General features: G+C 61.4%; 2 protein-coding genes and 1 non-coding gene across 6 annotated transcripts; 1 reads left to right on the top strand and 2 right to left on the bottom strand.

Moving 5' to 3' along the window:
• Window positions 1–43: 43 nt before the first annotated feature.
• Window positions 44–11,458, bottom strand: TMEM259 (transmembrane protein 259). 4 transcript variants are annotated; one of them, XM_034070715.1, is made up of 11 exons: window positions 10,859–11,458; window positions 9,230–9,478; window positions 8,776–8,944; window positions 7,086–7,196; window positions 5,658–5,780; window positions 5,260–5,360; window positions 4,320–4,377; window positions 3,935–4,018; window positions 3,372–3,507; window positions 2,883–2,982; window positions 44–2,159 (listed from the first exon to the last, which is right to left on the bottom strand). In XM_034070715.1, the coding sequence occupies exons 1-11, from the start codon at window positions 11,081–11,083 to the stop codon at window positions 1,356–1,358; spliced, it is 2,160 nt and encodes a 719-aa protein (XP_033926606.1). In that variant the 5' UTR covers window positions 11,084–11,458; the 3' UTR covers window positions 44–1,355. The 4 variants fall into 4 exon arrangements, with proteins under 4 accessions (XP_033926606.1, XP_033926607.1, XP_030910737.2 ...); XM_034070716.1 differs by having other exon boundaries at window positions 8,830–8,944; XM_031054877.2 differs by having other exon boundaries at window positions 1,356–2,159; window positions 3,372–3,504; window positions 10,859–11,083.
• Window positions 11,459–11,747: 289 nt separating this feature from the next.
• On the top strand, window positions 11,748–11,854 carry LOC115947565 (U6 spliceosomal RNA). Its single transcript, XR_004081470.1, has one exon. It is a non-coding gene; the product is annotated as a U6 spliceosomal RNA (small nuclear RNA).
• A 428-nt stretch (window positions 11,855–12,282) lies between these two features.
• ABCA7 (ATP binding cassette subfamily A member 7) lies at window positions 12,283–26,645 on the bottom strand. Its single transcript, XM_034070701.1, has 51 exons — window positions 26,594–26,645; window positions 25,216–25,310; window positions 25,013–25,106; window positions 24,728–24,869; window positions 24,523–24,650; window positions 24,336–24,457; window positions 24,065–24,259; window positions 23,875–23,964; window positions 23,526–23,763; window positions 23,265–23,404; window positions 23,079–23,195; window positions 22,507–22,680; window positions 22,217–22,425; window positions 21,958–22,134; window positions 21,562–21,784; window positions 21,236–21,457; window positions 20,942–21,146; window positions 20,758–20,874; window positions 20,450–20,621; window positions 20,187–20,318; window positions 19,959–20,098; window positions 19,747–19,884; window positions 19,435–19,646; window positions 19,236–19,308; window positions 18,757–18,959; window positions 18,604–18,652; window positions 18,341–18,403; window positions 17,926–17,943; window positions 17,583–17,737; window positions 17,370–17,494; window positions 17,194–17,292; window positions 16,802–16,997; window positions 16,602–16,696; window positions 16,431–16,463; window positions 16,212–16,317; window positions 16,053–16,127; window positions 15,716–15,885; window positions 15,470–15,647; window positions 15,269–15,384; window positions 14,997–15,141; window positions 14,787–14,910; window positions 14,560–14,689; window positions 14,358–14,478; window positions 14,184–14,246; window positions 13,997–14,103; window positions 13,607–13,748; window positions 13,402–13,536; window positions 13,231–13,334; window positions 13,022–13,114; window positions 12,690–12,927; window positions 12,283–12,611 (listed from the first exon to the last, which is right to left on the bottom strand). The coding sequence occupies exons 2-51, from the start codon at window positions 25,279–25,281 to the stop codon at window positions 12,483–12,485; spliced, it is 6,738 nt and encodes a 2,245-aa protein (XP_033926592.1). The 5' UTR covers window positions 25,282–25,310; window positions 26,594–26,645; the 3' UTR covers window positions 12,283–12,482.
• Window positions 26,646–26,822: the final 177 nt, after the last annotated feature.

Raw genomic sequence — 26,822 nt, 5'->3', positions numbered from 1 at the left:
ATTTGGTTTGGTTTCCCCCCTCCCCCCCCCCCCCACCCCGCTGCCCAACAGCCCCCAGCTCTGCCTGTGCCCGGTCATGAGCAGGGACCCCCCCAAAAGCAACACTTGGGGCTCCTTGAGGCCAAACACAAAGAAAAGGGGGGCCTTGGTGTGGGAAATGCAGAGACAGTGAAGGGGGGGGGATCCGAGCCCCCCGGCACCAACAGCGAAACCTTTTCCTGGTGGAAGATGCTGGAACGTGCACAAGAGGCCTCTAAGGGAAACGCCAGGCACTGCTCAGCAGCAGGGAGATGACTCTGAACTTGGGGGGCCCAGTGACAGCTCCCACCAAGGACAGCACCCCAGGAGGCACCTCCCTTCTCCTCTTCCTCTCAGCCCTATGGACGTGATGCAGCTCCAAGCATCCCCCCTGTAAACCCTGGTGTGAGGCCAGCCCATTCCTGTCCCCAGGCCCAGCAGGAGCAGGGCAGAGGGGTCGGACACAGGGCAGGAGGGAGTATCAGCTGAAATTTCTTAGCTCCTTTTGGTTCTTTGCTAAACCAAGAGCTCAGCAAGAGCTGAGCCAGGGAATAGGTGCTCTCCGCGCTGGGATGGGGCTGATCTTGGACACAGACGTGTTCCGTGGCAGGGACAAGGCACTGAAAAGCAAACGCCATCCCCAGGGCAGAGCTGCTGTCCCCAAACGCCCCCACAGTGGATGTGACCTGAGCCCGTTTCCCCCTGCTTTATGCTGGCCACAGGCAGGTAAGAGAGGCCAAGCTCCCAGCACCCTCCCAGAGGCCAGCACTGCCCAAACACCTCTCACCCGCATTGGAAGCTCCCACCTGGACACAGCTGCTTCCATCCCAAAGCCACTGGCTGGGAGATGCTCAAGGACACAAAAGATGGGGCTGACCTGCGGCTTTGGTTCTGGCCCAGCTTTGCCCTGGCAGCAGTAGATGCAGTCTATGGGGAAGGGCTGAAGCTCCTTCTCCCCCTAAGGAGAAGGGCAGGTGATCAGGTTCCTTTTGTTTTCCCAAGGGGTCTGAACACCCACTCCCTGTCCACACGCAGCTGCTATTCTATGGTGAAGCTGCCACACACACACACTCTGTCCCAAACCAGCTCATGGCTGTGCTCCAGGCTGCAAACACCAACACGGGGGGCAAAGAGGGGACAAGGAAAAGCTGGGGCAGGAACCCGGAGCGGCTGCCTTGTCCCACGTCCATCAGGCTCCCACACACAAGCACACAGGGGCTCTGATCCAACTCTGAACGAACAGGAACTCATGGGTTAAGGATAACGGTGAAGTGAGAAACAGTAACAAAGGAAAACCCAAACGCCTTCCTGGCAGTCCAGGATTACAGAACAGGGGCTCAAGACAGGCTCCTCAAGTGAGGCTGCGGGCAGGGGGCGGAGCGGGGGGGGCTCTCTGCTGGTGCTGCCCAAGGGCTGCTGTCCCCCTGCTCGCACCCCGAGCTCCTGTCCTGCTCCGTGTCCTGCGCAGAGCCTGCAGATCTCTGTGCCATGCTGCTGCTGCCAGCACAGTCCTTGCTGCTCGCTCTGCCATGGCTGCCCGAGCCCTCAGCCTCAGTCTGCTCCGGGGGGGCACTGCTGGGGACAGAGACCCCCTCCTCCTGCAGCGGGACGAGGGGTGCGGCGGGGGGAGCATCTGCTGCAGCCACCACGGCCGTCGAGGTGACCTCGATGGTGATGGAGCCCACGGCCGTCTCCGGGTGCTCGCTGCTCACCCTGATGCGGGCGACCAAGGCAGAGGCAGCGTCCTGAGGGCTCCCGTTGGCCACGGCCTCGTGCACTACGCTCGGCTCCAGGAGGCTGGTGCTCAGGTCGGACAGGAAGGAGGCCTCGGTGACGATGGCGGCCGTCTCAGCCACCCAGTTGAGGTCACTGCCGGCGGTGGCAGCGGAGATGATGCTGGAGGCCGGGCTCGGTGCCAGGGCAGCTGGGCTGGGCCCGTCCCCCGAGGGGCCGGCGGGCAGGGGGGGTCTGCGGCTCCCTCCGTCGACGGCGGCAGCGGTGGTGTTGTTGTTGAGGTTGTCCTGCAGCGTGGTCTGAGTGCCCTGGCCCACCTGCTGGTTCTGCAGCAGCATCTCCTGGATGTGGATCTGCTGGAGGATGGCTGGCAGCTCGTAGTGGTGGAAGAAGTAAATCATGGAGTGCTAGAGAAGGCAAAGGGCAAGGAGTCACTCGTTGGGCCTAACACACCTTAGAGAGTTAGGCTTTCTTCAGTACTAGAGAAACCAGCTGCTCTGATCAAGAGGTTATCTGACACTGTGGAAAGATTTATCCCTTCTACTACAACTCCTGCCGGCTACACGTAGTTTCTCCCTAAGGACAGACAATGGAGTACAACCCCTCTTCCCTTGTAAGAGCTGACAGCTGGAGAGGTGAAAGCATTTCTCTAGCCCACCTTCCTTCCTTGTCTTCGTGCCAGCAGAGAAAGGGGGAGGACATCAGCAATACACACCAAAGGTTTGCTTGAAGCAGGATTTTGGGGCTGGTCTCTGCACTGCACAAGCCTGACCAGCTCCTCAGCCACTTCAAGGGGAGATCCTCAGTGGGATTTCCTCCTGAAAGCCAGGAGAGAAACCCTTCCCTAACACCTCCTAACAAGTGACAACAGCCACTGTCAGTCGCATGGCTGGATCTGAGCCAGTGGCCAAGAAGCCCTCATGTTCAACAGCCTCCTCCTGCTGTTCCGTTTCCAAACCAGGGATTATTTCCATCTCTTACATAAAGATCAGTGCTCAGACTCAGCTTGACAAGAAGTCATATAAAGCCAGACCCCTGTGAGGTGTGTGGTGACCAGGGCTGAAGTCACACAGTGGCTCCTGCCTCTGGGTTGGTTGCATCAATGTGCAGCAGAAGTGGCAGCTGCTCACCTGGATGAAGAGCCAGGAGGTGACCAGAGCCAGGCTGCTGTACTGCCCGTTGAATCGGTAGTGGTAGGCATAGAAGGCAAAGTGGTACAGATAGAAGAACCTGGAGAGAAAGGCAGAACTCATCAGGCCATGGCAACAGACAGGACAAAGGTGAGCTTCTGTCTGCTCCCAGCTCCATTCTGAGCTGGGGCACTTTGCACAGGGCGGTGCAGGCTCCAATTAGCAGGTAATTCAAATTGCCTTGTTATGAACAAGGCAGAACAAAGGGCAGGGAAAGGACTGAGGCGATTCCTGACATCCAGGAACAAGCCCAAAGTAGAAGCAATTGCACTTTGGGCCCTGTGACACATAGGGCAGCTCCCACAGAAGCTTTCGGAGCGAAAGCGTTGCTGCCTGGGAGGGCTGGAAGGGATCTGAAGAGGCCCCTTTCCCACCAGAGAAGAGGAGACATGGTGAGAACATGGGAAGGAGGCCCCAGGAAGCCCTTACCTGAGCCAATGCCTCTTGCTCGTATTGGTGTGGCAGCAGATGGCATCGTACTGGTCGGCCAGCCACACGATGAGGATGATGTAGAAGGCGGTGGTGGTGTCATTGAAGAACTCGGACATGATGGCCTCCATCCCTGCTGGACAAAGCGGCTGCATCAGGGGCACGGGAGGGAATCCTCTGTCACCTCAGAGCAGGGGCTTGGTGACCATGCAGCACCGAATTGTCCTAAAGCAGCAGCTAACGGCAAACATGTTCACTGCTGCCTGCAGCCACGGCACAGGGCAGATGATCAGCTGGCTAAAGATACTGCAGATTCTGGGGAGGTTCAGGGGGCTTTTTAAACTCAAACTATGCTAATGCAACATCATCAGGGTAAGTGTGAATCTGAAATGAACTGAGCTGATTTCCAGCTCATCATCATGGGGACCCAGAAGGACAATGCAGCTCAGGGTGCCATCAAATTTCAGAGTCCTACATTAACCCCCTGCTGTGGCCAGGTCAGACTTCCTGCAGATCCCAATGGGACATGCTGCACAGCACAAGAAGTGAGCTCATGTCCTTACCTACGAGAGCCAGAATGACAGTGAGGAGGGGAGCTGCAGGGAATGCAATTGTCATGTTCATTTCCAGCATCTGTAACAGGTCGACTGCAAGAAGGAAAACAAACTATGACACGAAGTGGCTGTGAGGCCACGGGACCCTCCATCCCATGCTGCTCCCCTTTCAGAGCACTGCAACATGCAGTGAAGTCCAGTGTCCCAAGGCCACTGTCCCTGACACTTTGTCAGAGACAACAGCTCTCCAAGCCTGGTGACGGGGGCATAGGGAGATGTATTCCTTGTGCAGCTACACACGGGATCCTTCTAAACAACACCAGGGGATACATGCGATACACTGTGCTGGTGTAGACCATGTGCAGCACCCCTTAAACCCCTCCAAAACCCTTACCAATGAAGACAAAGATCTGATGGTGCGAGTAGCGCAGCAGCATCGAAACAGACAGAGTCTGAAACAAGAGAGCAGAAACCAGTGTTAGAGCCACAGAGGCCCAGGAGTCACCACCAGAATCACCCTCCAGCCTGGCCAGGTGAGCCTGGGCCTGCTGTGCTGCCCAGCACACGGGGGGCATCCCATGCTCATCCATTTGAGGTGTGCAGACCTCACAAAGAGTAACTGCGACTTCCCCAAGAGTAATTCCTCTTTGTGTCACTGCAGTGAGGAGACTTGTCAGCAATTTGTTTGTAAAGGGACCAATTCTGAAGAGTTGAGCAAGGGCCAAACCAAACAGCAGCAGGGCTGGAACCCCCGTTTCTTCCCATCCTCCATGCGTGCTCCTCCCACCAGTTCATAAGGCCACTTTCCAACAGTCACCAGCTCTCTTTTCCCCTTCCAGTTTGCCAGTAATACTGTACTGCACCAGTACACAGACATGAAGAGAGACAGCTGCCCAAGAGTAGGAATACAGGCTGTTATCCCTTGGGATTTCATCTACCACTGATCTGTAATCACCTCATCTCACACAGTCACAGGAGACCTGGATCTATCTTTAGCACTCTTGGCAAATTAGGCCTGTTCTTGGAAGTCTCAGAGGACAAACTTCCACACCCAGTGCCTTGGCAGCCCGAGTGGTTTAACTATGCTTGGAGCCTTTCTAACAGGAATCTCCCTTTGGACAAGAAAACCATCACTTCATCCTATTTCAGCTCCTCTGTTTCAGTGTTAGAACTTTAGAACCCACATGCAAAAACCCAGCATCACAAAGACAAGAACCTCCTGCTCCATCAGCTGAGCTTTAAAAACAGGTGAGAGCTCAGGCCTGAGCTGTCACTTTCAAACATGACCAGCATCAGGCTCAGACCCAGGCAATGCCCAACTCCTGTCAACTTACAAATATGACCATAATGACAAAGGCTGCCAGGTAAGAAGTCCTGGCCATCCACATGCTGACAAAGCGGTAGTGCTCCCCAGACACCACGTTGCGAAGGAAACCTGAAGAGAAACCACAAACACACAAGCTCAGTGTGATTCACCCATCACCTAAGTGCCTTCTAAAGGAACACCTCCTCAGCAGCGCTGCTGTTGTTATGCAGTGCACTGAGGCAGCAGGAAGTCACGTTTGCAGACACCTCTCCCCTCCTGCTTGTCTCATTCTGTCCTTGACAATAACATCTCTACATAACACAGGGAGCCATTCCCTTCGTTAGAGATGAATCAATATGCAGAAGATGACATTCACTCATCTACAGAAAAACCATCAACTGCTCTGCTGATCCCTCTGAGCCTTACCTTTGTTTTCTTCATTTTCAGCTAAAGCTTTGACACTTGACATCAGGATATCATCATAACCCAGGAACTCGTCCAGCAGCAGGCGACTGAACCTGTCCCCAAAGCACTGGTCCCTGGTAGGATCTGGAGAGAAGACAAAAACCCATTCAGGCTGTCCTCACCTGAAGCCACAGAGGAGGCAGCAAGGCAGACAGAGTCTTCTTATCACTCAGAAGGACGCATGTGCCACCAGACCCCTGTCTGTGCTCATAGCTTTGGCAGTAGAAACTGGGCAGGACAGGGAGGGAAAATGTCACACCCTGACAGATCCAGCCAGGCTGTCAAAATGCTTATGTCAACCAGGCCTCAAGAATTCCATCAGGACTCTCACACTCTCTGCTGGCACTGACATGAAAGAAATTTGCCTTCTAGCCTTGGACTATTTCCCTAGGCTCACCCAAGCTAATGGCCCAGAGAAACAAGTTCCATTAAGACTCACAGGGTCAGGCCAGGACTTTTTAGCCATAAGCTGGCCTCAACATGACACTGCTGGACCCACGAGCCCCATCCACCCTCCTGCAGTTGGAGGACACACCAACACCTCCCCATGGCTCTAGGCATGGACGAAGGCTGCTCAGTTCCATCTCATGAAGCCTGTAAAAACAACTCAGATCTAAGGAAAACAGGAAGTGTGAACACAAGGAATTTTTCAGTAAAGTACTAATGAAGGAATTTCTCTAGCTGAATTGGAAAACCCAGGTCAGGAAACAGACATTTAACAGGGAAACTGCCCATTGCCTGTACAGAACTGCTTAATACTCCAGTCCAGCTGTAATTCAGTTTGATTAGGAGTAAGGAATGAAATCTAGTCCCATTGCTGCATTAACAGCTCATTACACATCAATTTAGTTCACAGGCCTGAGAAGGCTCGAAACCATATTCCTGACTCGGACAGCTTTTAATGGAGCAAATGCCAGGAGAAAAGAACACTTCAGGGAAATGGTCTGCTGGTGCTCACAGGGACAAGAACCATGTGGAGACAGTGCTAAGCAGATCTGCTCAGTATTGTCTCTGACACACAACTGCTCCCACTGCTGGGCTCTAACACTGTGCTGCTGCTGCTCCACCCTGAGCCCAAGTCTTCAGTACCACGAGCCTCTTCCTTCCTCAGTGAGGAAACTGTGCTGGACACAACACTGGGGCTTGCTGAAACAGGCTCCACCATTTCAGACTCCTCCTCTTGCAAAGGTATGACCTACTAAAGCAACCAAGGCTCCCTAAAGCAGCAATCCTGCGTGGGCAAGGAGCGCCATCAACTGTTATAAATAGTTTCCACAAGACTAAAGAGGCACCGGGGCGTAGAAACCTCTGCAGAGCACTCACCCACCCCTGCACCAGCTCCATCACTCACCCAGAGTCACCCACCCCTGCACCAGCTCCATCACTCACCCAGAGTCACCACCATAACTGGGATGCTGAGGCGCTGCCGAGTGCTCTGGGAGAGCCGCAGGAACCCGTACTCCAGTGAGTACTCCACTATGTACTCCTCCTGCGGCCACACTGCAAGAGAGGGGGGAAAGGGACACTCAACAGCAGGGTTTGAAACAGCCACCAGAAAGAAATATCACCTCTGGGTTCCCTCCCACCACGTTCTGAGAAAAGAATCAGTTGCAGGCACAGGCTCCGGGCTTCCTTCAACCCGTTCAGAACGAGTCAATACACATTCTTGGACATTACTTCTGCTTCCAAACCCTGCCAAGCCTTGTCCAGAATCTGCCCACAGCTTTGCCTGGCAAGCCCAAGAGCACTTGTTCTTACTCTGTTCAACTTCTGCTTTCTGTGTTGTTTTCTAAAACAGCAGGGAAATACAATGACACCTGCAGAGCACCAAGTAAACACTGCACAGGCCAAGAGCACGCACTGCTCACCCCTGCAGGGACAAACCTCAGAGCTAAAGGCAGGAGCAAGTAAAGCTTTCCAGGGGAAAATATTCTGTCTAAACATCAAATTTGGCTTTACTTATAGCACAAGAAACCTGGAAAGAAAACAAATAAAAGCAGGGATTTGAGGATCTTGGACCCTTCTGAAGAGATCAGTTGTTAAATCACATCAGGAAGCAGCACAATTCTCTCTCCCACCATGCTGCTGGATCATTTCCAACCAGGAGTTCTGCAAATCAAGGCACAGCCCATCAGTGCACCCAGCTCAGCTTCAGCAGCTACCAATGAAGGTATTGCACCAAAAATAGTCACTGCTCTCTAGTCTTCTGTGACTTCAGGATCTTAAATTCAGAACTACCGAGTTCTAGATCAGCATCAAGCAAAATCACTGCAGGAGCAAGGGAACAGTGCCAAGGCAATGTCCAGCCTCACAATCCTTCACAATATGCAGTCCTTCTGAACAGCAACGAATTCCAGCCTTTCCAGGGATAAAAGTGGAGGTGAAAAAGGCAAATTAAGAAATAATCCAATGAATCTACTTTAACATAAATACATTTTACTAGAATTCCAGCCCTAACCACTTGAAACAAATTTTCCAGCACTGGAATTCCATTTTGAATAATACAAAGCCACTAAAACCTCCCTTGAGTTTTTGAGGCATCAGCAGCTTAAGCCTTGCTGGGATGAGGGGAGGGATGAAGCAGGATGATGCAGATGCAGAACAGCAGTGCTGTATCTCGCAATGCTCTAAAACCCACCTGGTGGCTTTGGGGATTAATTGGCTGTTCCAAGCCCTGGTGTTGACTCAGGGACCCAAACACAAGCCCAAACCCTTAATGCAAGGAGGCATGTGCCCTGTCACTGCCGCCCCTGCAGACCTCAGGACAGAGAACAGCTCAAGGAGGGGGAGGTTCATGTTTGTCTGAGATACCCACCAGCCATCACCGCAGAAGCATGGTGCCAGCACACGTTATAGTCCGGGCAACCCCCAGTTCCCAGCCTCCCTCCCAGCCAAAGGAAAGATCTTGCTGGGGATCTACTGTTAGTATTGACACAATTAATCACAGGCAAAATGCATCAGGGAAAACATTTACAGTTACTATGCACGTGCCCAGGGAAGGCAGAAGGAAGGAGACGTGCAGGAAGGATGCACAGGGCAGGGAGGGAGGGGCACAGGTAGCAGGGGAAGTTGTCTTTACCTGCTCTGGCTAGCATCTCAAACTCGGACACAGTCTCCCGCAGAGGCTCCATACCTTTAGTGGCTGCTTCACTAAATGAGAACTCCTGGCTTTCATTGTGGGTCAGCGCCTCGGTGCTGCTCACCCGGGATGGCTTAAGGAACACCTTGGGCTCGATATCCAGCTCAAACTGTTGGAAAATCGGGGCAGGCATGTTAGCGAACCCCCAAAGCTCCGGTCTCCTGCACTCCCTCTGTGCCTCCAACACCAAAACGGCAACCTAAGAGGCCCCTTCCTCAGACTTTACTTTCTACCTTAAATCATCAGAGGCTGCTGTGAGGGTTCAGGAAAAGCCAAGGCCCACGCTCTGCTCCCAGATGACTGAGGGATCACAGAGGGACTACACTACCAACCACTGCCCCCAAACCCACAACCAGGTTCCCAGGTTCTGTGTATGCTGGGAACGCGCCTTTACCTTGACAGAGCTGTTTTCAAACATATCCACTGTCATTTCCTCCTCTTCCTCCTCCTCTTCCTCAGCCGTGGATTCAACTACCATCCCTGGGAACTGCAGGAAGATGGGGGCTCGGCTGGAATTGCGCTGGATTTCCACCCGCAAGATGCCGTCGCGCGGCCACTTGTCCCGCATATGCTCCAGGCAGTTGATGGGCGAGCGGGAGAAGGCGATGTGGATGTACGCCAGGATGAAGAGCGCAAAGAGAGCCTAAACGCAGCAAGAAACAAAGCCGAGACCATCAGCCCAACCAATCTTGGCCTGTTTACACCCAGTTTTAACCCTCTCCTCTTTGCCCCTAAACACACTGGGTTAATTTGGACAAACAGGTTTGCAAGTGGCAACCCAAGCAGCGCAGACCAATAAACCTCCTTCCCTGCAGTGAAGGTCATAAATCCAGTACAATGTTGCCCAACGCTGTCCAGAGTTCAGAGCCGAAAACTCCGAGGAAAGCCGCTGGAGCGAAACAGCCGAGTGTCACGCACTCACTGCCCAATGCTCGCTCCCAGTTTAACCAGCTGCCCTTGGTACCCAGCGCTCTTGATCCATTTGCTATGAACTGGTAAACAGCTCATCCGCAGGAAGGCACCATGGAACGCAAAGCAAAACCACCTCCCTCATCACGGCAGGAGCCACCACAACCACTGGCAGCCTCAGGCCTCGGTGCATACAGGCTGATCCCAAGCCTGCGGCGGGAGCAGGCTGTTCGCTGCAGATGCCCTGGGAATGCTCTTTACTTCCTTGGGAATGCTGTGATCAGAGGGAGACAGCAGCAAGTACCGCTATCAGCCCAACAGCCCCACTGCTAGCTCCGGCCCTGTCCCAGTCCCCCCTGTCTGCTAGAATCCAGCTAGGACAGGGGGGAAGAAAGAAAGAAGGTAAAACCCCTTGGGTATGTGCGGTGTGAAACAATTTGTCCTAAATGTTTCCTTGTTTTAAGCAGCTGAATTTTAGGAACCGGGAACAAAAGCCCATTCAAGCTCCTCTTCCCCTTCCCTTTAATTCTCACACTGGTGAGAAGTGTCAGTGTGTGCCCTGGGAGCTGTGGGGCAGGATTTAACCTCCAGCCAGTTCACCCTGCAGGCACCAACCAGGCCCTCTGTGGGTCTCCAACCCTGCACTCACACCAACAAGAAAGCAGGAGGGTTTGTACCCATGGTGTGATACTGCACTAGCACTGCCGAAGGTGCTGACTGCTAAAAGGAAACGGAGTTAAACCAGGGTTGTGTATCAAGCGCTTCCAAAGACAAGACTGCAACAAAACTCCAATGATCACATATTCGATGCATCCAAAGAGAGGGACAGCTTGGAAACAGAAACCTTTCACACCCACATCCCTGCCCTTGCCCAGCACACTGGCACAGCGAGTTCCTTTCCATTTCCAGATCGGGAATCCCATCTCTGGCACTGCCGAGACCACCACAGACCACTCCAACCAGGGCCATCTTCCTCACAGAGCAGAGGCCCTGGGGTGGTGCCAAAGGCAGACTGTCCCCTCGAGCAGAGGCGAGGTGTTTGTGCTGGTCAGGGAACCGGTGCCTCCGTGCCCGGGCAGCGAGGGCAAGGCCGGCTCCTCCCCACAAACCTCACCTTGAGGAGGACGAAGAACTCGAAGACGCGGCGGAAGGAGGGTGGGAAGAGGTGCGCGTAGGTCACTGACATCTTGAAGAAGAGAGCATGGAAGAGACGGTCGCGGACATTGATGAGGGGGTTCTGGTTGAGGTTGGGGTTGCGGACGCCCCGGTTGTTGCCGCCGGCAGCGCCGCCGCCGTTGGCCGGGTGGTGGTTGTTGGCGTTGGGCTGGTTCTCGGACATCGTGGCGGCTGCGAGCCCGGGGGGGGAGCCGCTCGTCGGCCGCACAGCGGGGTCAGCGCTGCCTCCCGGGGCCCGGCGCTGCTCGGTGCGGCCGCAGCCCCCGGGCCCGGCCTCCTGCGCGCAGACGCCTCCGGAGCTGAGGGCGGGTCAGGCCCAGGACCAGGGCCAGGCTTCGGGGCTCAACGGGCCACAGCTGCGGAGGGGCCCGGGAGCTGCGCAGCGAGGACCCGGCTGCTGGGCCGGCCCCGCGGCCATGGAGGGGGGGCCCGTTACGGTGTCGGTGTGAGCGTGGCGGCCGCCTCGGCTCTCCCGGTGCGACCCGGCCCGACCCGGCCCCTCAGAGCCTCGCCGCCATCTTCCTCCCCCGGCCGTGGAGGTGCGCGTGCGCGAACGCGGCCGGGGCACCCTGGGACTGTGGCAGAGGCAGGCTGGGGCCCCTCCCCGATATGCAAATAAAAGCGATCCTTACAGCGCGTAAAAACGCTTCCGAAACGGCAGAAATCCCGACCAAAAAACGGGATTTAGACTAGAAAAACGGCGGATATTGTGTAGAATGGGGTGGCAGAAGGAGGACGAGAGAGGACCCAAGAGATAAATACTCGCCATGACGTGAAAAATATAAAATAAGAGAGGTTTAAATTATGTTCGGGGGGGCTCAACGTTTGTGCTCGCTTCGGCAGCACATATACTAAAATTGGAACGATACAGAGAAGATTAGCATGGCCCCTGCGCAAGGATGACACGCAAATTCGTGAAGCGTTCCATATTTTGCTCCTTTTGCCCCCATTTTAGGGGGCGATCACAACCCCCCAGCCCAGGGACACCCCTTTTTGTCCCCTGCTCTGTGGCAGAGAGATGGGGGTACCCGTGGCCCCCATGCAGAGCCGGGTCCCCAGGCAGCCCCACCGCAGGGGAGGGATATCAGTGGGGAAATGGGCACCCCAAAACCTTGGTGCCACAGGGCTGGGGTCCAGGTGCTGAGGGGACACCCAGGGGTGGGGGGCACCCTGGAGGGGTGAAGGTGGAGATGAAGGAGCCCCAGGGGGTGTTGGGCTGAGGAAGACTCTGGCCTCTTGGGAAGCCATAGGGAGGGGTTCCCATGTGGGGACCACCCTGCTGTGCCCCCCACCCTGTGTCCCCAATGGGGCTGCAGTGCTGTGAGGGCGATGCTGCCCTGGGCCGGTACCATGGGTCTTTATTGAACTCCTCTTTGCATCAGGCTCTGCTCGGGGGGGAGGGAGGGGGGGCTTGGGCTGGGACCAGCCCAGCACCCAGCCCGGCCCATGCAGACCCCACATCTGACTCAGCCCCCCCCGGAGGGTACAACCCCACTGAGGGCAGGAGCTGGGGCCAGCCCTGTGCTGGAGTCCATGGGGTCTGTGGGGCACCACGGCCCCACTCACACAATGCTCTCCTGGTAGCTGTCATCCTCCAGGAATGGTGTCAGCCTCCCCCCGGGGGCCCCATCCTGCGCTGGAGCCTCCCCAGGGTCCTCATCGCTCTGCTCCCTGGCGAAGTGCACAAAGACCTGTGCGAGGGCAGGTGAGGGTCAGCACCAAGCAGGACCCCAGCCCCATCTGTCCTCATGCCCTGCATCCCCCATCACCTGGTCCAGGGTGGTCTGGGACACGGAGTAGTCCTGGATGTGGCAGGGCTCGCGGTGCTCTGCCAGGACACTGAAGATGCTGGCAAGGGAGCCGGTGCGGGAGGGGAGGTGGAACTGCAGCAGCCCCCCATGCCGCTCCTTCAGCACGATGCCGGGGAAGCTGCGCCGCATCAGGCTCTCCACCGGTGCTGGACCGGGGCCCCCCACCCGCACCACTACTGTGTAGCCATCCCCAAACCTGCTCGGACACACGGGCATCACTGCAGGGACCCATCCACATCCCTGTTATCACAGGATGCTGATGGAGTGTCCCCCCCCCCGAACCCCAGTACCTGCTCTTGAGGTGCTGGACGCTGCCCAGGCAGCGGAACCGGCCATTGACCATGATGGCCATCCTGGTGCACAGCGCCTCGCACTCCTCCATGCTGTGGGGGGAAACGAGGGGCCCCATAGGACAGAGGGGTGCTATGGGGCAGAGGGGTTCTATGGGGCAGAGGTGTCTCCTCTGTGGGGGTACAGGGATCCCGGGGCAGGGGCTCACCTGTGGGATGTGAGCACCACGGACCTGCCCTCCCGGATGACGCTGAGGATGCGATCCCACAGGAAGCGCCGCGCTCGTGGATCCATCCCTGTCGTGGGCTCATCCTGCGACAGCGGCCGTGTGGGAGCCAGGAGCTGCTGTGGGACCCCCCCATCGCTGCCCCCCACTCACCAGGAAGACGATGGGGGGGGAGCCGAGCAGGGCGATGGCCGTGGAGAGCTTGCGCTTGTTGCCCCCGCTGTAGTTGCCCGCTGGCCGGTCCGCGTGCGGCACCAGCCCCATCTTGGCGATGCCCCATTGAGCCACCTGAGGGGAGATGTGAAGGGATGAGGATGGGGGTCCCCTGCACTGTGGGGGTGCTGGGCATGGGCCATACCCTGGGGATCTCCTCCTCGGGGACCCCACGCAGGCGGCTGTAGAATTCCAGGTGCTCCCGTCCCGTCAGCAGGTCTGTGATGGCATCAAACTGGGGGCAGTACCCCATGTGCTGGCGGACGGACTGTGGGTCAGTGAGCACGCTGCGGGGACAGGGACAGGGCTCAGCACATGGGGACAGGGCTCAGCACGCTGCTGAGATGGGGACGAGCACACTGCGGGGATGAGGATGAGGATGAAGCCGAGCACAAGCACGCTGCGGGGATGAGGATGAGGATGGAGCTGAGCACAAGCACGCTGCGGGGATGAGGATGAGGAGGAATGCAGTGTGGGGATGGGAAGGAGGGCACGCGCTGTGGGGACAAGGAGAGGCTCAGCCCCAGGGTCCTACCTGTGTCCTTTCAGCCAGGCCTCCCCCAGCGTCACCTCCGTGTCCCCCGTCAGCATCTTGAAGGTGGAAGTTTTCCCAGCCCCGTTCACCCCGAGGAGGCCGAAGCACTGCGGGTGCAGACCGGGGTTACCGGCAGCCCCATCCCTGCCCATGGGGCCGTCTGTCCATCCCTATGGCCGGTGCTCACCTCACCGGGAGGCACGGCCACGCAGAGCCGGTCCACGGCCGGAGCCTTCCTGCGCCGGTAAACCTGTGGGGCAGAGCTGGGCTGGGTCTGGCTCCCAGGCAGCACCCACCAGAGGGAGCGGGGCCATGGGAGATGCTGCAGCCCCACAGCAGGGCTGCGGTGCAGGGCACGCACCTTGGTCAGGTCCCTCAGCAGCAGGAGGTGGCCGTGTGGGTTGGTGCTGCCCACCCTCACCCGCTCCCTGGCCACGTCCTGGTCCTCTTCCCCCAGCGATGGCAGCTCCGGAGCCCCTGGCCTGGCGGTGACAGCGGCAGGGGCACCTCCAGGGCTGCCCGCCCCATGGTTGCCCCATGGCTGCCCCATGGCTGGTCCTCACCCAAGCCGCAGGAAGAAGCGGTATTGCAGCAGGAGGGTGAAGAGGAAGAAGACGATGCCCTCGACAGCCATGGCGAACATGTTCTTCCCGGCTAGATCCCAGGACAGGGGGGACACGAAGCGCCTGTCCCCTGCAAAAAGGGGCAGTAGGAGGGGGGCACACAGGGGAGGGCCCCTGCACTGGCCAAGTTTGGGGAGGGGGAGCAGCGCTGGTACCCCCAGACTCACCAAACCTCTCGAAAGCATCGGCCATCGCCTGGTTCTTCACCATGTCAATGAGGCCGCGGCCCAGGCAGAAGTGGGGGAAGATGAGGAAAACCTTCTTCAGGATGCGGTTGATGTCGTTGAGGTTCTGCCGGGGCAGCAAGAAGAGGAGTGGAGGGGCTGGTGCCAGCCCCATAGGAATGGGAAGGGGGTTTGGGAAGCCCCAGGGCTCACCTGGTCCACAAAGAGCTCCAGCACGAAGGTGGCCACGCTGCCGTTGATGCCGATGAAGAGGTTAATGCACGTCAGGGCCACGTATGCGGTGCTGGGGATGCTGAAGAGGAAGGAGGCCGGATACATCAGCGGGGTGATGGACCACCTGCAGGGGCAGAGAGGCAGGAGCTGACTGAGGCATGGATCCCAGCCTTCATCACCATGAGCCCCAGAGCCAGGGCTGCCTCCAGCCCAGCTCAGAGCCCCCTGGGGGTTTAGCCCGGGCCCTTCACCCATAGAGCAGCAGCAGCAGCACCAGGGAGGGCAGGTTGGCAGTGGACACGTAGGACTTCTGCTGGAAGCAGAGGAAGATGAGGATGACCAGCAGCGCAGGGACCAGGTAATTGCACTGTGGGCATGAAGAAGGCGGGGGGGGGTCACAGTGGGACCTGGACCCCTGGGTCTGTGCCGCCATCCCTATCCCCATCCCGCACCATATCCCAAGTGAAGTTGCCCAGCCAGTAGGTGATGGGCTTCATCCCGCTGACAAACTGGAGGTGCTTGGCTTTGCTGACCCGCTCCTCGATGAGGAAGAGCACGAAGCTGGCCGGGACGAAGGACATGGCGAAGATCACACAGATGGAGACCAGGACATCCACGGAGGTGGCCATCCTGCCGCAGAGGGGAGGGCTCAGCCAGGGACGGGGGTGGTCCCATAGGACCCCATTCCCAGCACTCACAAGGCAGCCTCTGAGAGCTGCTCCTTGGTGAGGTTGAGCGGGTGGTTGGTGGCCGTGATGCCAAAGAGCGCAGGGTCGGTGCCGGGGGGCAGCCGGGAGCGCAGCAGCCCATTGCTGGCCACATTGAGGAAGGAGACCATGGCGTGCCAGCCCTTGTTGTTGAACCAGACCTGCAGGCCAGGGGAGCCCAGTGGCTCAGAGCCCCCCTCCAGCCCCATTCCCGCTCCCCTCAGTCCATCCCAGGCTGCTCCAACTCCGGGTGGGGATCCGGGGGCCACGTCCCCACTGCCCCCCCCCCCCAGTTCTCACCCTATGGGACCCCCAGGACTGTGCCTACCTTGATGTTCCTGCGAGACTCCAAGCCCTCAATGAAGCCGCTGAGGTTGGCCAGGAGCCGGTCAGAGGAGCTGCCCTGGAGGTGAGCACATGGGGTGAGGAGTGGGCTTGACCCAGAGCCGTGCCAGCCCCGAGGGGGGGGGCAGAGCCGGATCCGTACCGGGGTGATGTTGAACAGTGCCCGGAGCTCCAGCACCGCCGCGTCCACCTCCGCCGCCGTCGGCAGCGCCTGGGAGCCTCCGGCACCCAGAGAGAAGCCCCCGTATCTGCGGGGGGAGACGGGCGCTTCCAAACCCGCCCAGACACCACGGGGAGGGGCACACAGCGAAGGGCTCTGCCTCCCCCCCCGTGTGAGCCCCCAGCCCCTGCCCGTGCTCACCTCTGCTCGTTCACCCACTTCTTGTTCCTCAGCCTGAAAGAGGTTCAAGGAGGGGGGAAATACCCCCCCGAGGAGAGGCTGCGGCAGCGCCCGGCCACCGGTGCCACCTTTAGCCTGCGGTGCTGCGGCCGGGTTTGGCCCGCAGCATCCCTCCCCATCCCCTGCACTCACTCCTGGCGAATGATCTGGGGATAGGTCTTCACCAGGTAATCCGAGATGTTCCTGCCCGTCAGGTTCTGCAGGATGTCACCGGTGCCCCTTCGGACCTGGGAGGGGACGGACGGACGGACGGGCTGCACGGACACACGGCCACCCGCAGCATCGCCTGCAGCCGCACCCCGCAGCAGGCCCTGATGCGGGCTGGGGGTTACCTGGGGTGGTGGGAGCCCCCCTGCTCCCTCGGGGCAGTGGGGCAGCATCCTGCTGGCCCCAGGGCCGCTGCACTGGCAGGGGGGGGACGGCTCAGCCTGTGTCCAGTTCCCACGTCGCAACGCTTCCAGCACGGCCGGGGGGGCCGGGGGGGTCGAGAAGCCGTCGGGATGGGAAGCCGGTGGACACGGCCCCGTCCTGGGCACCCCGCACCGCGGGGGGGAGACAGCCCCGCGTTACCAGCCTGCGGGGAGCCGGGGGCACCGGGACCTGCCATCACCCCCACCACGGGGACTGGGGTCCCGCAGCACCGCGGGGCTGCTCCTGGGGGAGCGGTGGGCACCGGGGCCCTCCTGTCCCAGCCCCTCAGCCCCCGCTGGGCGCAGGCACTCACACCTCCCCAGCATCCTTCATGCACTCGGTGCCGAAGCCCGGCTCGGCCAGGAGAGCACTCAGGAGCCGAGATGTGTCCGGGTCCCCCGGAGCGTCGTTGCTGCAGGGAGATGCAGGAGTGAGCTGGGGGGACGGGACATCGGGAGGCTGTGGGGGGACAGAGGGATGGGGACACACCTGAAGAAGGTGAACTGCTGCCCGTACATCCAGGGCTGCAGGCGCAGCGGGGGGTACTTCCCGAAGGGCGGCACGATGAGGCTGAAGAGCAGCGCGATGCAGACGAACACAGCGGGGAGCACGATCTGGGAGGGGGCCGGGGGTGAGGGCTGGGTCCTACCCCATCGCCCTCCACACCACAGCCCCGTCCCATCCCCATCCCCTGGGCTGTACCTGTGCAAAGAACCCCCGGGTGCTGCGTCGTGCATGGAGCATCCTCTTGATGAATAGGGCACGGAGCTGCTGGCGGGTGAGCGCCCAGCCCCTCACCCTGCCGCAGGCCTGCCCGGCCTCCCCCCGCAGCAGGTCTGTCTCCTGGGGCTCCTCTGCTGCAACGGCAGAGACGGGGCTGGGGCTGGGTCCAAGTCTGGGTCTGGCAAAGCTGGCAGCAAGGGCAGGGGCTCACACCAGGCAGCGCACAGGGGGACATTGTGCTGGCAGGGACACCCCGAAGCCCAGCAGGGATGGGTGCCGCATGCAGGGACACAACAGGACCCCCCAAACCCCCAGTTCCTACCTCGCCGGCGTCCTTGGGCTCAGTGTAAAGGAGAGGAAAGAGGGGTTACAGCCACGTCGGTGCCTGCCCACCTGGGTTAGCACTGCCCCAGGGCAGACCTAGCACCCCAAACTGTCACATTCCCCCCCCCCCCCCGACTCCTGTGGCTGCCCCCACACCAGCTCTGCCTCCACGAGAAGGGGCCTGGATACATTCCCTAGGATTTCATGTCCCATCCTAACCCCTGCACAGAGCCGGGCTCCCCCAGACCCATCACTGTCCCTGCTCCTCATCCAAAGGAATGCATTCCCAAAGGGCTGCCTGCTTGGATGGATGTGTGCGGATGGACACATGCCACGGCCCCAGCCCAGTGGTGTTCGGGAGACCCCATGGCAGGGGCTGGGCAGCTCAGGGGTCCCAGCTCCCTGCTCCTTACCCAGCTCCCCATCGGCTGCTTCCGTATCCCCCCCGTCACCGGGGGCTGCTCCTTGCTCAGTGCCTGACAAAACAAGGGTCAGAATGGCAGGGGGGGGACTGAGGCCACGCTGTGACACCTTCCTGCACCCATGGGTGCTCCCAGTGGGGGTGAGGGCCATACAGGCTGCTGGAGACACCCACACCCCTGCTCTGGGCTGATAAGCATCTCCCCCTGGTCCCCCCCTGCAAGCCAAAGCTCCCACCAGCACCACGGGGTTTTACCTGCTGTGCCAGTGTCCAGCACCATGTCCTGGGCCACCTTCAGAAAGATCTGGGGGTGGGAGGGGGCTGACATTAAATATGGCCACCAGCACCTGGACAAGCAAATCCCCCCCGGTCACAGGCACCCCACAGGGGCACCCCAGCAGCCGGTACCTCTTCCAGGCTGGTGTCAGAGATGCCGTAGCTGGAGATGCCCAATTCCCCCAGGCGGGCATCCAGCTCACGGAACAGGTCCCCAAAGGCACCGTCCTTAGCCCCACTGTAGGGCAGGACAAAGAGCACCTCGTGCCCGATGACCTCCACCAGCCGGGAGCCGGGCACCAGCTTCTGGATGAGCGCTGACAACTGGACCACATCTGGGGGGATGGGGAAGGGGGGGCTGGAAACCTGGGGCAGGAGCTGGTGGCCAAAGCTGGCCTGTGCCAGCATCCCAACCTAAGGGTGCCCAAGGGGGCTGGAGGGGATGGGAGGGCAGGGACCCCCTTCTGCCCCATCACTGCAGGGGGGCCATGAGAGCACAGGGCAGGGTGCCCAGTGAGTGCACCCACAGTCACTACCAGCTGATGGGAGACACACGGGGGAGCGCCTGGGGGTGATGCTGTGCTGGGGCACAAGGATGGATGGATCCTCACCCACAGCACTGGCTTCACTGCCCCGGTCACTGCCCAGCCCCGTGTCACTGCTGCGCTCCGAGTCACTGCCTTCCTGCGGGAATGGGTGGCTGGAATCCTGCATGCTGCAGAGGATGCAGCCCCAAGCCCCGGGCTCTGCATCCCCTCTGTACCCAGGATGGAGGCACCGGTCACCCTTTGGGCTGACGCTCGGACTCACCTTTCTGGTAGTGCCAGGGACGATGCCGGTGCTGCTGCCCGTCCCCAACCGCTCCCGCTTCACCAGGGTGAGGTGGTAGCCAGTGCCCAGCCTGGCCTTGAGGAAGAGCGGGGACCCACAGCAGCAGAGCCGGCCCTGGGAGATGATGGCGGTGCGGTCCCCCAGCAGCTCCGCCTCGTCCATGTAGTGCGTGGATAGGATGATGGTGCGGCCTGGGGCAGCGAGCAAGGACCCCTCTTTGTGGGCATGTCCCTGCTCACCCCAAGGCCTGGGGGGGCAGACACGCGGGGGGGCCCCCCCCCCAGCCCTGACCTTTGCGGTACTTGAGCAGCAGCTCCCAGATGCTGCGGCGCGAGTAGGGATCGACACCGGCCGTGGGCTCGTCCAGGATGACCACCCTGGAGCCTCCCACGAAGGCGATGGCCACTGAGAGCTTCCGCTGCATCCCCCCTGTGGGGCACAGGGACAGTGCTGGGGGGCCCACAGAACCCTGCCTGGGAGCCGGTCCTGCCACCAGCACGCACCTGAGAGGTTCCTGGTCTGCTCCCGGCGCTTGTGGGGCAGCCCCGTGTCCTGGATCAGCTGCTCCATCTCTGCCTTCACCTGCTCCTCCGACAGCCCTTTCAGCCGCCCATAGAACCAGACGTGCTCCTCCACTGTGAGGCTGGGGGGGGCAGGATGGGGTGGGCAGGGTGAAGGGGGCAGCCCTGCCTGCACCCCCCCTTGTCCACTGCTCCCCTGCCCCTGCCTACATGTCAAAGAGCACGTTGTGCTGGGGACACATCCCCATGGTTTTACGGATGCGGTCAATATCGGAGCGGATGTCCCAGCCCAGGATGTAGGCAGTGCCAGAGGTGGGGGGCAGGAGGCCGGTCAAGATGGACCTGGGTGGGGGATCAGCAGAAAGGGGGTCATGGATCAGTGGGGCTCGAGGAAGGGCTGCACTGCTCCATGTGGGATGCTCAGGCCCAGGTTGGAGCAGAGCCTGGGCCAGCCCCTGGCCCCTCCAGCTCACATGGTGGTGGTCTTGCCGGCACCGTTGTGGCCCAGGAAGGAGGTGATCTGCCCCTCATAGAAGTCCAGGCTCAGCCCATTGACAGCCACGCGGCTGCTGTTGCTGTAGATCTTCACCAGGTTGCGGATGGAGACGCCGGGCTGGAGCTGTGCAGGCGGCTCCTCCACCAGCACTGGCAGCCACAGGAGGGGTCAGATCCTGAGCTGGATCCTTCCCCATGGGGGGCAGGACCCATCACTGGGGGCAAAGCCCGGGTGGGAGGGCTCAAGCTCAGCTCCATGGCTGCCACCTTTAGGGCCAGGGCTCACCTTGAGGCACAGTGAGGGGGCTGCTGGGGTACAGGGGCTGCCCGGCCGAGGAGGCATCCCCGAGCCAGTAGCTCTTCAGGAAGGGGAAATTCCAGGGCTTGGGGATCCCATACTGACCTGCAGCAGATGGGGCTGAGAGGGGCAGGCACCGGGGGTACCAGGGCCCAGGAGGGGCTGCACTCACCTGGGAAGACTCCCTCCAGGTACCATGTGGCCAGGCCATAGAGGGTGGCATCCAGCAGCAGCAGCCCCATGGCCATGGCAAAGTTGTAGGGGTCTCCTGGCACGGGGCTGGTGCCCAGGTTGTGCCACTGGATGCCCACCCCCTGCTCCTCGTAGAGGGAGAAGTACTCGCAGCCGAAGCCAAAGGCCACCGGTGACAGCAGGCTCTGGTGGCAGCAAGAACAGTCCGGGGGGGGGATTCAGCCCCAAACCCCCCCCAAGGGGAATCAGGGAGGGGGCATCGGTGGCCGCTCACCACAAAGATGCGCAGTGGGAAGGTGATGTGGTCGCGCCAGGCGACACAGAGCACGTAGGGCAGGTAGAGGGAGAAGTAGATGATGCCACCGCAAGCTGAAGCCAGGTTGGCGCGGGGGAAGAAGGTGCTGATGAGGAAGCACTGGCTGATGGTGGCCACGGAGAAGGTGCCGAGGAAGAGGAAGATGACGGCTGGGTCGCTGTAGGGCAGGATGTTTCCCAGCTGCAGATAGAGGCAGGTTGGAGCCTGCAGACTGCCCTTGTGCCAGCTCCCAGCCCCAGTGCTCCCTGTGTCACCAGTGTTGTCACCGGTGCCCTGCAACCTGCCTTGAGGATGAGGACAAGGAGGGCAGAACTGAGCAGGAAGGGGATGAAGCTGCTGAGGAACCAGCTGAGCCAGAGCATCCCACTGCTCAGCCCCATGGTCTTCATGGTCTCCTTGAGACGCGTCTCCTTCTCATGCACCACCCCTTTGATGATCATGGCCACCGAGTAGATCCAGGCCAGTGTCATGAAGAGGGGCAGTGAGCGGTTCAGGACCCGCAGGAACCTGGGGGAGATGGCACCAGCACTTCCACCTCCAGCTGGGCACCTCGGGCCACCCCCGGGCAGGGGACACACAGGGCATGGACCAGCCCCGGGTCACCACAGGGCAGCGATGCTGCACTGGGATGATGCATGAGGGATGTGCTCGGCCCCATCCCTCCCTCGGGGGTTACTCACACATCATCCACGTAGCAGGGGTAGGGCATCTGCTGCATGTAGACCCCCGTCCGTGCGGCAGCCCCGGTCTGCACCCGCACCACCGCCTGCTCCACCAGGTCCTGCACGTAGACGAACCCCCCCCACACGTAGCGCAGGTCGCTGAAGGGGTCGGCAGCAGGGCCCGGGTCCCAGAACCTGGGGGCAGAGCACGGTGCTGGGAAGGGGGAACTGTCACCACTGCCCAGGAGGTGCTGGAGGGGGGGGGCTTGTCCCCAACCTGTCCTTGATCTTGTTGGTCCTCGTGACATCGTCGATGTCCATGCGGATCTTGTAGCGGATGTGGGGGGGCAGTGCAGTGGCCGTGGTATTGGTGGGAGGCTGGAAGACCACCGCTGCCCAGAACTGCTGCTCCTCCAGCAGCTCCAGTGCCCGGGCCACCAACTGCTCCTCGGTGGCCACCGCCTCAATCTTGTCCAGGCAGACACACTGCAGGCAGGGCAGGCAGGGCTCGGAGGGGGGGGTCCAGGAGCCAGCCTCCCCCCCCCAGGCAGCTGGGATGACACACACCTCCATGAACTGTGACAGCGTGCTCAGCACCGCGTTGGCATTGGTGTACACTTGGTGCCAAGTGAGCCCCGGCTCCGGCTCCACCAGGAACCTGGCCAGCGCCAGCAGCTTCCAGGAGGTGCCATTGAGGAACCCATCCAGGAGCTCAGCTGTCCCTGGGGCCAGCAGCAGGTCCTGCAAAGCACCAGGGTACCACGGGCAATGCATCACATTCCACACCGCACCTCCATCCCGCACCACACGGTACCCTCCTGTATCCCCATCCTGCACCACACCGCACCTCCATCCCGCACACCATACCCTCCTGTATCCCCATCCTGCACCACACCGCACCTCCATCCCGCACACCATACCCTCCTGTATCCCCATCCTGCATCACACCACACCTCCATCCCACACCACACCGTACCTTCCTGTATCCCCATCCTGCACCACACCACACTTCCATCCCGCACCACACTGCCCCCCCTGTAACCCCATCCTGCACCCCACTCCCACAGCCCACTGCATCCCCATGCTGCACCACACCACAGCCCCATCCCTGATGGGGAGAGGGTCCAAGAGTCACGCACCCGGAGGACCTGCATCTCCAGGCTGCCATTGAGGAAGGTGTAGATGCGAGGTCCCACCTCCCGCCAGGCAGCTCCTGCCTCCCCCAGCACCGCCAGCTCCCGGAACGTCCGATTCACCTGCGTGAGGTGAGGGGTGAGGCATGGTCCTGATCAGACCCCCCCAGACCCCCGCCGGCCCCTGCTCACCTCAGCCATGACGCTGTCGGGGCCGGGGCCTGGTGGTGTGTACAGGATCTTCCCGGTGAAGAGGGGCTTGATCCCACGCCAGAAGATCTGGGAAATGGGGCTGGACTCCAGGCTGCGGAGCAGCTCCCGGCAGAAGGGGCCTGGGTGGGAGCAGGACCGAGCCCTCACCACCAGCCCCACAGCACTGCCTCTGGGCAGCCCGGGGGGACGGGATGTGCCCAGCTGGGTCCCCACTGGATCCCCGCTACCCAGCCCGCTCACTGCTGCTGCTGCCCGAGGCCCCGGCTCTCTGCTCCGAGCTGTTGCGGTCCAGGAAGGCTTTGACATCGTTGTCCTCGTACCAGTTGAGGGAGGGGACCCGGAGCCCCCCGCCCTCGGGGTGCCCGCAGGCGATGCGTGACAGGGTCCCAAAGACACCCGAGCCGGTGGCGCTGGCGTTGGTGGCCATCAGCACCTGCAGCTCCTGCCGCAGCTCGGCGAGGCTGGTCATGGAGGAGACCTCGGGAGAGCAGGATGGGGCTGTGGGGGACTGGGATACCCGGGAACACCGTGGGGCACCGCTGGGGTGCGCACTTGCATGGGGGCCAGATATGGGGGTACAGCCCCCTACCTGCTCCATCAGGGATGCTGCATCCCGTACGAAGGTCCCCAAGGCTTCCACGGTGCCAGCGATGCCGCCTGCCTCCGAGCTCAGCTCTTGCTAGGAGGGGAGCACGGGAAAGGGGATCTCAGCCCCTCTGGGCGGGGGGGGGTCTCTGCCCTGGTGCCTTCCAGCACCCAGCACCGGGCCGGGGTCTCACCGCCAGGAGCCGGGGGAGGTCGAGCTGGGAGAGGAAGGCTCCCTCCATGGCGCGGAGCTGGAGGCCGGGCAGGGCGCAGAGCCCCCGCTGCAGGCGCTGGCTGGAGGCGGTGTCCCCCCCCCTCAGGAAGCCCCCCAGCTCCGAGGCGTTGCAGACCACGTCCTGCAGCAGGCGGCCGGAGCCGGCCAGGGAGAGCTGTGGGGACGGGAACGGTCACAGCGCGGCCCCCGGCCCCGAGAGCAGCGGGAGCGGGCGCTGCACCGGTACTCACGATGCTGGGGCTGAGCCGAGCCCCCATCAGCTCGTTCGCCAGCGCCGGGGGCAGGGAAGTGTTGGTGCGGAGGAACCGCGAGAAGGTCTCGTCCTCCCTCAGGTACTCCCGCACCGGCAGGGCTGGGGGGGGTCGGGGTCAGCCGCTGGGGTCCGGCTCCCCCGGCCCCCCCCGCCCCGGTGCTCACCCCTCCGCTGCCTCCCGCTCCCCCGGAGCCGGCGCAGGGCGGGCAGGAGCCGGGTGAAGCTGCGCAGGAGCCGCTGCCCGTCGGGCCGGGCCAGAACCCGTCGGGCTTCAGCCAGGAGGCGAGAGAGGCTGCGGGGCACGGGGCGGGCGGTGAGAGCCCGGCCCTGCCCCCGATCCCCCCCCACCCCCGGGGTCCCTCCGCTCACATGGAGCCGTCGAAGTTGCCCACAACACCGGGGGCCTCTCCCGCCGTGGGGTGCCGGAAGCAGGGGTTGTTCATGTTGCAGATGATGCCTTGGAGCCAGGGCAGGGTTCCGGCCGACGGCAGCGCCTTGTTGGGGAAGTGGCCTGCGGGAGACGGAGAGAGGGGTCCGGGGGGGGCTGCACCGTGCCCCGAGCAAGCCCCCAGCTTGTGCCCACCTCCTGCGGTTGTGTCCCCTGGTTCCACCCCAGCCAGGGCTCCCGTGCAGCCACGGGGCTCCATGACTCACACTCATGCTGCTTGAAGGGCGGGTGGGATTGGCGCACTGAGATCAGGATGAAGAAGAGGAAGAGGGGCCACAGGATCTCGATGGCCAGTTGGAGCTGGGGGAAACCCATGGTTGGGGCTCCTCATCGGCACCCAGGGCTCTATCTGCCCCTGTGCCAGGACCCAGTGGCTCTGGGCACCCTCCCATCCTGGTTCCCTGCTCACCCGCTGCCGCCGGCGGTAGGTGAAGTTCTTCCAGAGCAGCAGCCTCAGCTGGGTGGCCACAGCCATGGTGCGTCCTGCCCCCAGCTCAGCTCCGGCTGCAGGCGAGAGCGTGGGGATCAACACTGAGCTGGGGGGAATGATCAGGGCTTATTGCACACCCCTGGGCTCTGGGGGCTGTCAGGAACCAGCCTGGCATTCCTGCAGCAAAGCTCCTTCCTGGAGCAAAGAACTCAAATCTCATCCATCCCTAACCCCAAACCAGCAGAATCTGGCACAAGCTCTGCGAGTCCCTCCAGGTCAGTGCTGCGCTGGGAGCAACGAACGGGATCCACACACCACAAGAAGCACAGGGAGCAGCTCCTCAGATTCCCCATTTGAGGGATGTGGCTGGACCAGCAGCAAGGTTCAGTCCTTCCGGTGAGACCCTCAGCGCTCCAGGATGGGAAAGTGCCGCAGCGCAATGGGGTGCTCAGACACTCACATCCCACGGATGCCCCCCGAGCTGTGCTGGGGTCCCAGCAGCTCCAGCCCCATCCCAGCGAGCCCCCGTGCCCAGCCGGCTCACTCCCAGGAGCCGTCCGCAGGGCGCCAGCCTCCCCTTCCAGGCAGCTCCGTGCCCAGCTTTGGCACAACTGAACTCGCAGCTTCCTGCCCGGCCAACACTCACACCCGGGAATGTCGAGCTCCAGAGCTGCTCCCCGGCCACCACCACCTTGGGACACACCAGGGCCCCCCGCACCCCCCAGCCCATCACCGTGGTGTTGGTGCCTGGCGCTGTGACCTCGCCATCCACCTTCTCACGTCCTGTGGCCAGCTTGGACAGGAGGCCAGGGACCTGCCCACATCAGGGCTGAGCCGGGTCCCCGGGCACAGCAGGGATAAGCGGGCACCGGGCAGAGGGATTAGGATCCCGGCTGGGAAATCCAGCTAATCGGCCTGTGGGGCCAGACACGAGCAGCCCCATAGAGGGGGTCCTTGGGGGGGGTTGGATTCCTCCTGGGCTATGGGGCTTGGGGGGCCGTGCTGCCCACCCGTCTGCAGGAGGACCCAGAGCCCGAGGCCTGGAGAGACGCCGGGATGGGGGAGCGGCTGGCGCCGGGACCGGGAGCAGCCTCATCAGGACACCGGGATCCGCCGGCAGCCGCCCCACGGGGGACACCCCGGAGCACGGCGGCCCCGGCATCCCCGGTCCCCGCCGCCCCGAGCTCCGCGCTGGCCCGGTGCGGAGTCACGGGGAGGTGAACGGATGGGGGGGTGCCAGGGACACCCCGGGGGGGCTGACGAGGACGGACGGAAGTGGGGGCAGCCCCGGGGGCACGCTCAAAGCCGGTGCCAGGCTGAGGACCAGCACCCCCCCCCCCCCCCGGACCCCCGTTACCTGCTCCCGCAGCCAGCGGGCGGCCCCTTTAAGAGACCCCGCCCCTTCCCGCTCTACAAAGTAGCCGCGAGTGCGACGTCATGGAAACGTATCTTAAAGGGGCCCCGCCCCGCTGGGGGGGAAATCGGGGTCACACGGGGGTGAGGGAGGGAGGGATCGGAGCCCGTCCCCATCCCCATCCTCATCCCCATCCTCATCCTCATCCCCATCCCCATCCTCATCCCCATCC

The sequence above is a fragment of the Melopsittacus undulatus genome, chromosome 19 (assembly GCF_012275295.1).
Source record: "Melopsittacus undulatus isolate bMelUnd1 chromosome 19, bMelUnd1.mat.Z, whole genome shotgun sequence".
In the NCBI taxonomy this organism is placed as follows: Eukaryota; Metazoa; Chordata; class Aves; order Psittaciformes; family Psittaculidae; genus Melopsittacus; species Melopsittacus undulatus.
Note: the sequence above shows the minus strand (reverse complement) of the source record. Positions and strands in the feature narration are given on the sequence as shown.

Bases quoted from the DNA above. Each gene is read 5' to 3' on its own strand.
- TMEM259 (XM_034070715.1), bottom strand. From the start codon at position 11,083: ATGTCCGAGAACCAGCCCAACGCCAACAACCACCACCCGGCCAACGGC. The intron at 3,508-3,934 runs GTAAGGACATGA...CGCTTTGTCCAG, and splicing joins TGTCATTCTGGCTCTCGTAG to CAGGGATGGAGGCCATCATG. The intron at 2,983-3,371 runs GTAAGGGCTTCC...CTTTCTCTCCAG, and splicing joins AGCAAGAGGCATTGGCTCAG to GTTCTTCTATCTGTACCACT.
- ABCA7 (XM_034070701.1), bottom strand. From the start codon at position 25,281: ATGGCTGTGGCCACCCAGCTGAGGCTGCTGCTCTGGAAGAACTTCACC. The intron at 19,647-19,746 runs GTCAGGGCTGGG...TCGCTGCCCCAG, and splicing joins GCTGCTCAAGTACCGCAAAG to GCCGCACCATCATCCTATCC. The intron at 18,653-18,756 runs GTACCGGCTGCT...TCCCACCCCCAG, and splicing joins CTGACACCAGCCTGGAAGAG to ATCTTTCTGAAGGTGGCCCA.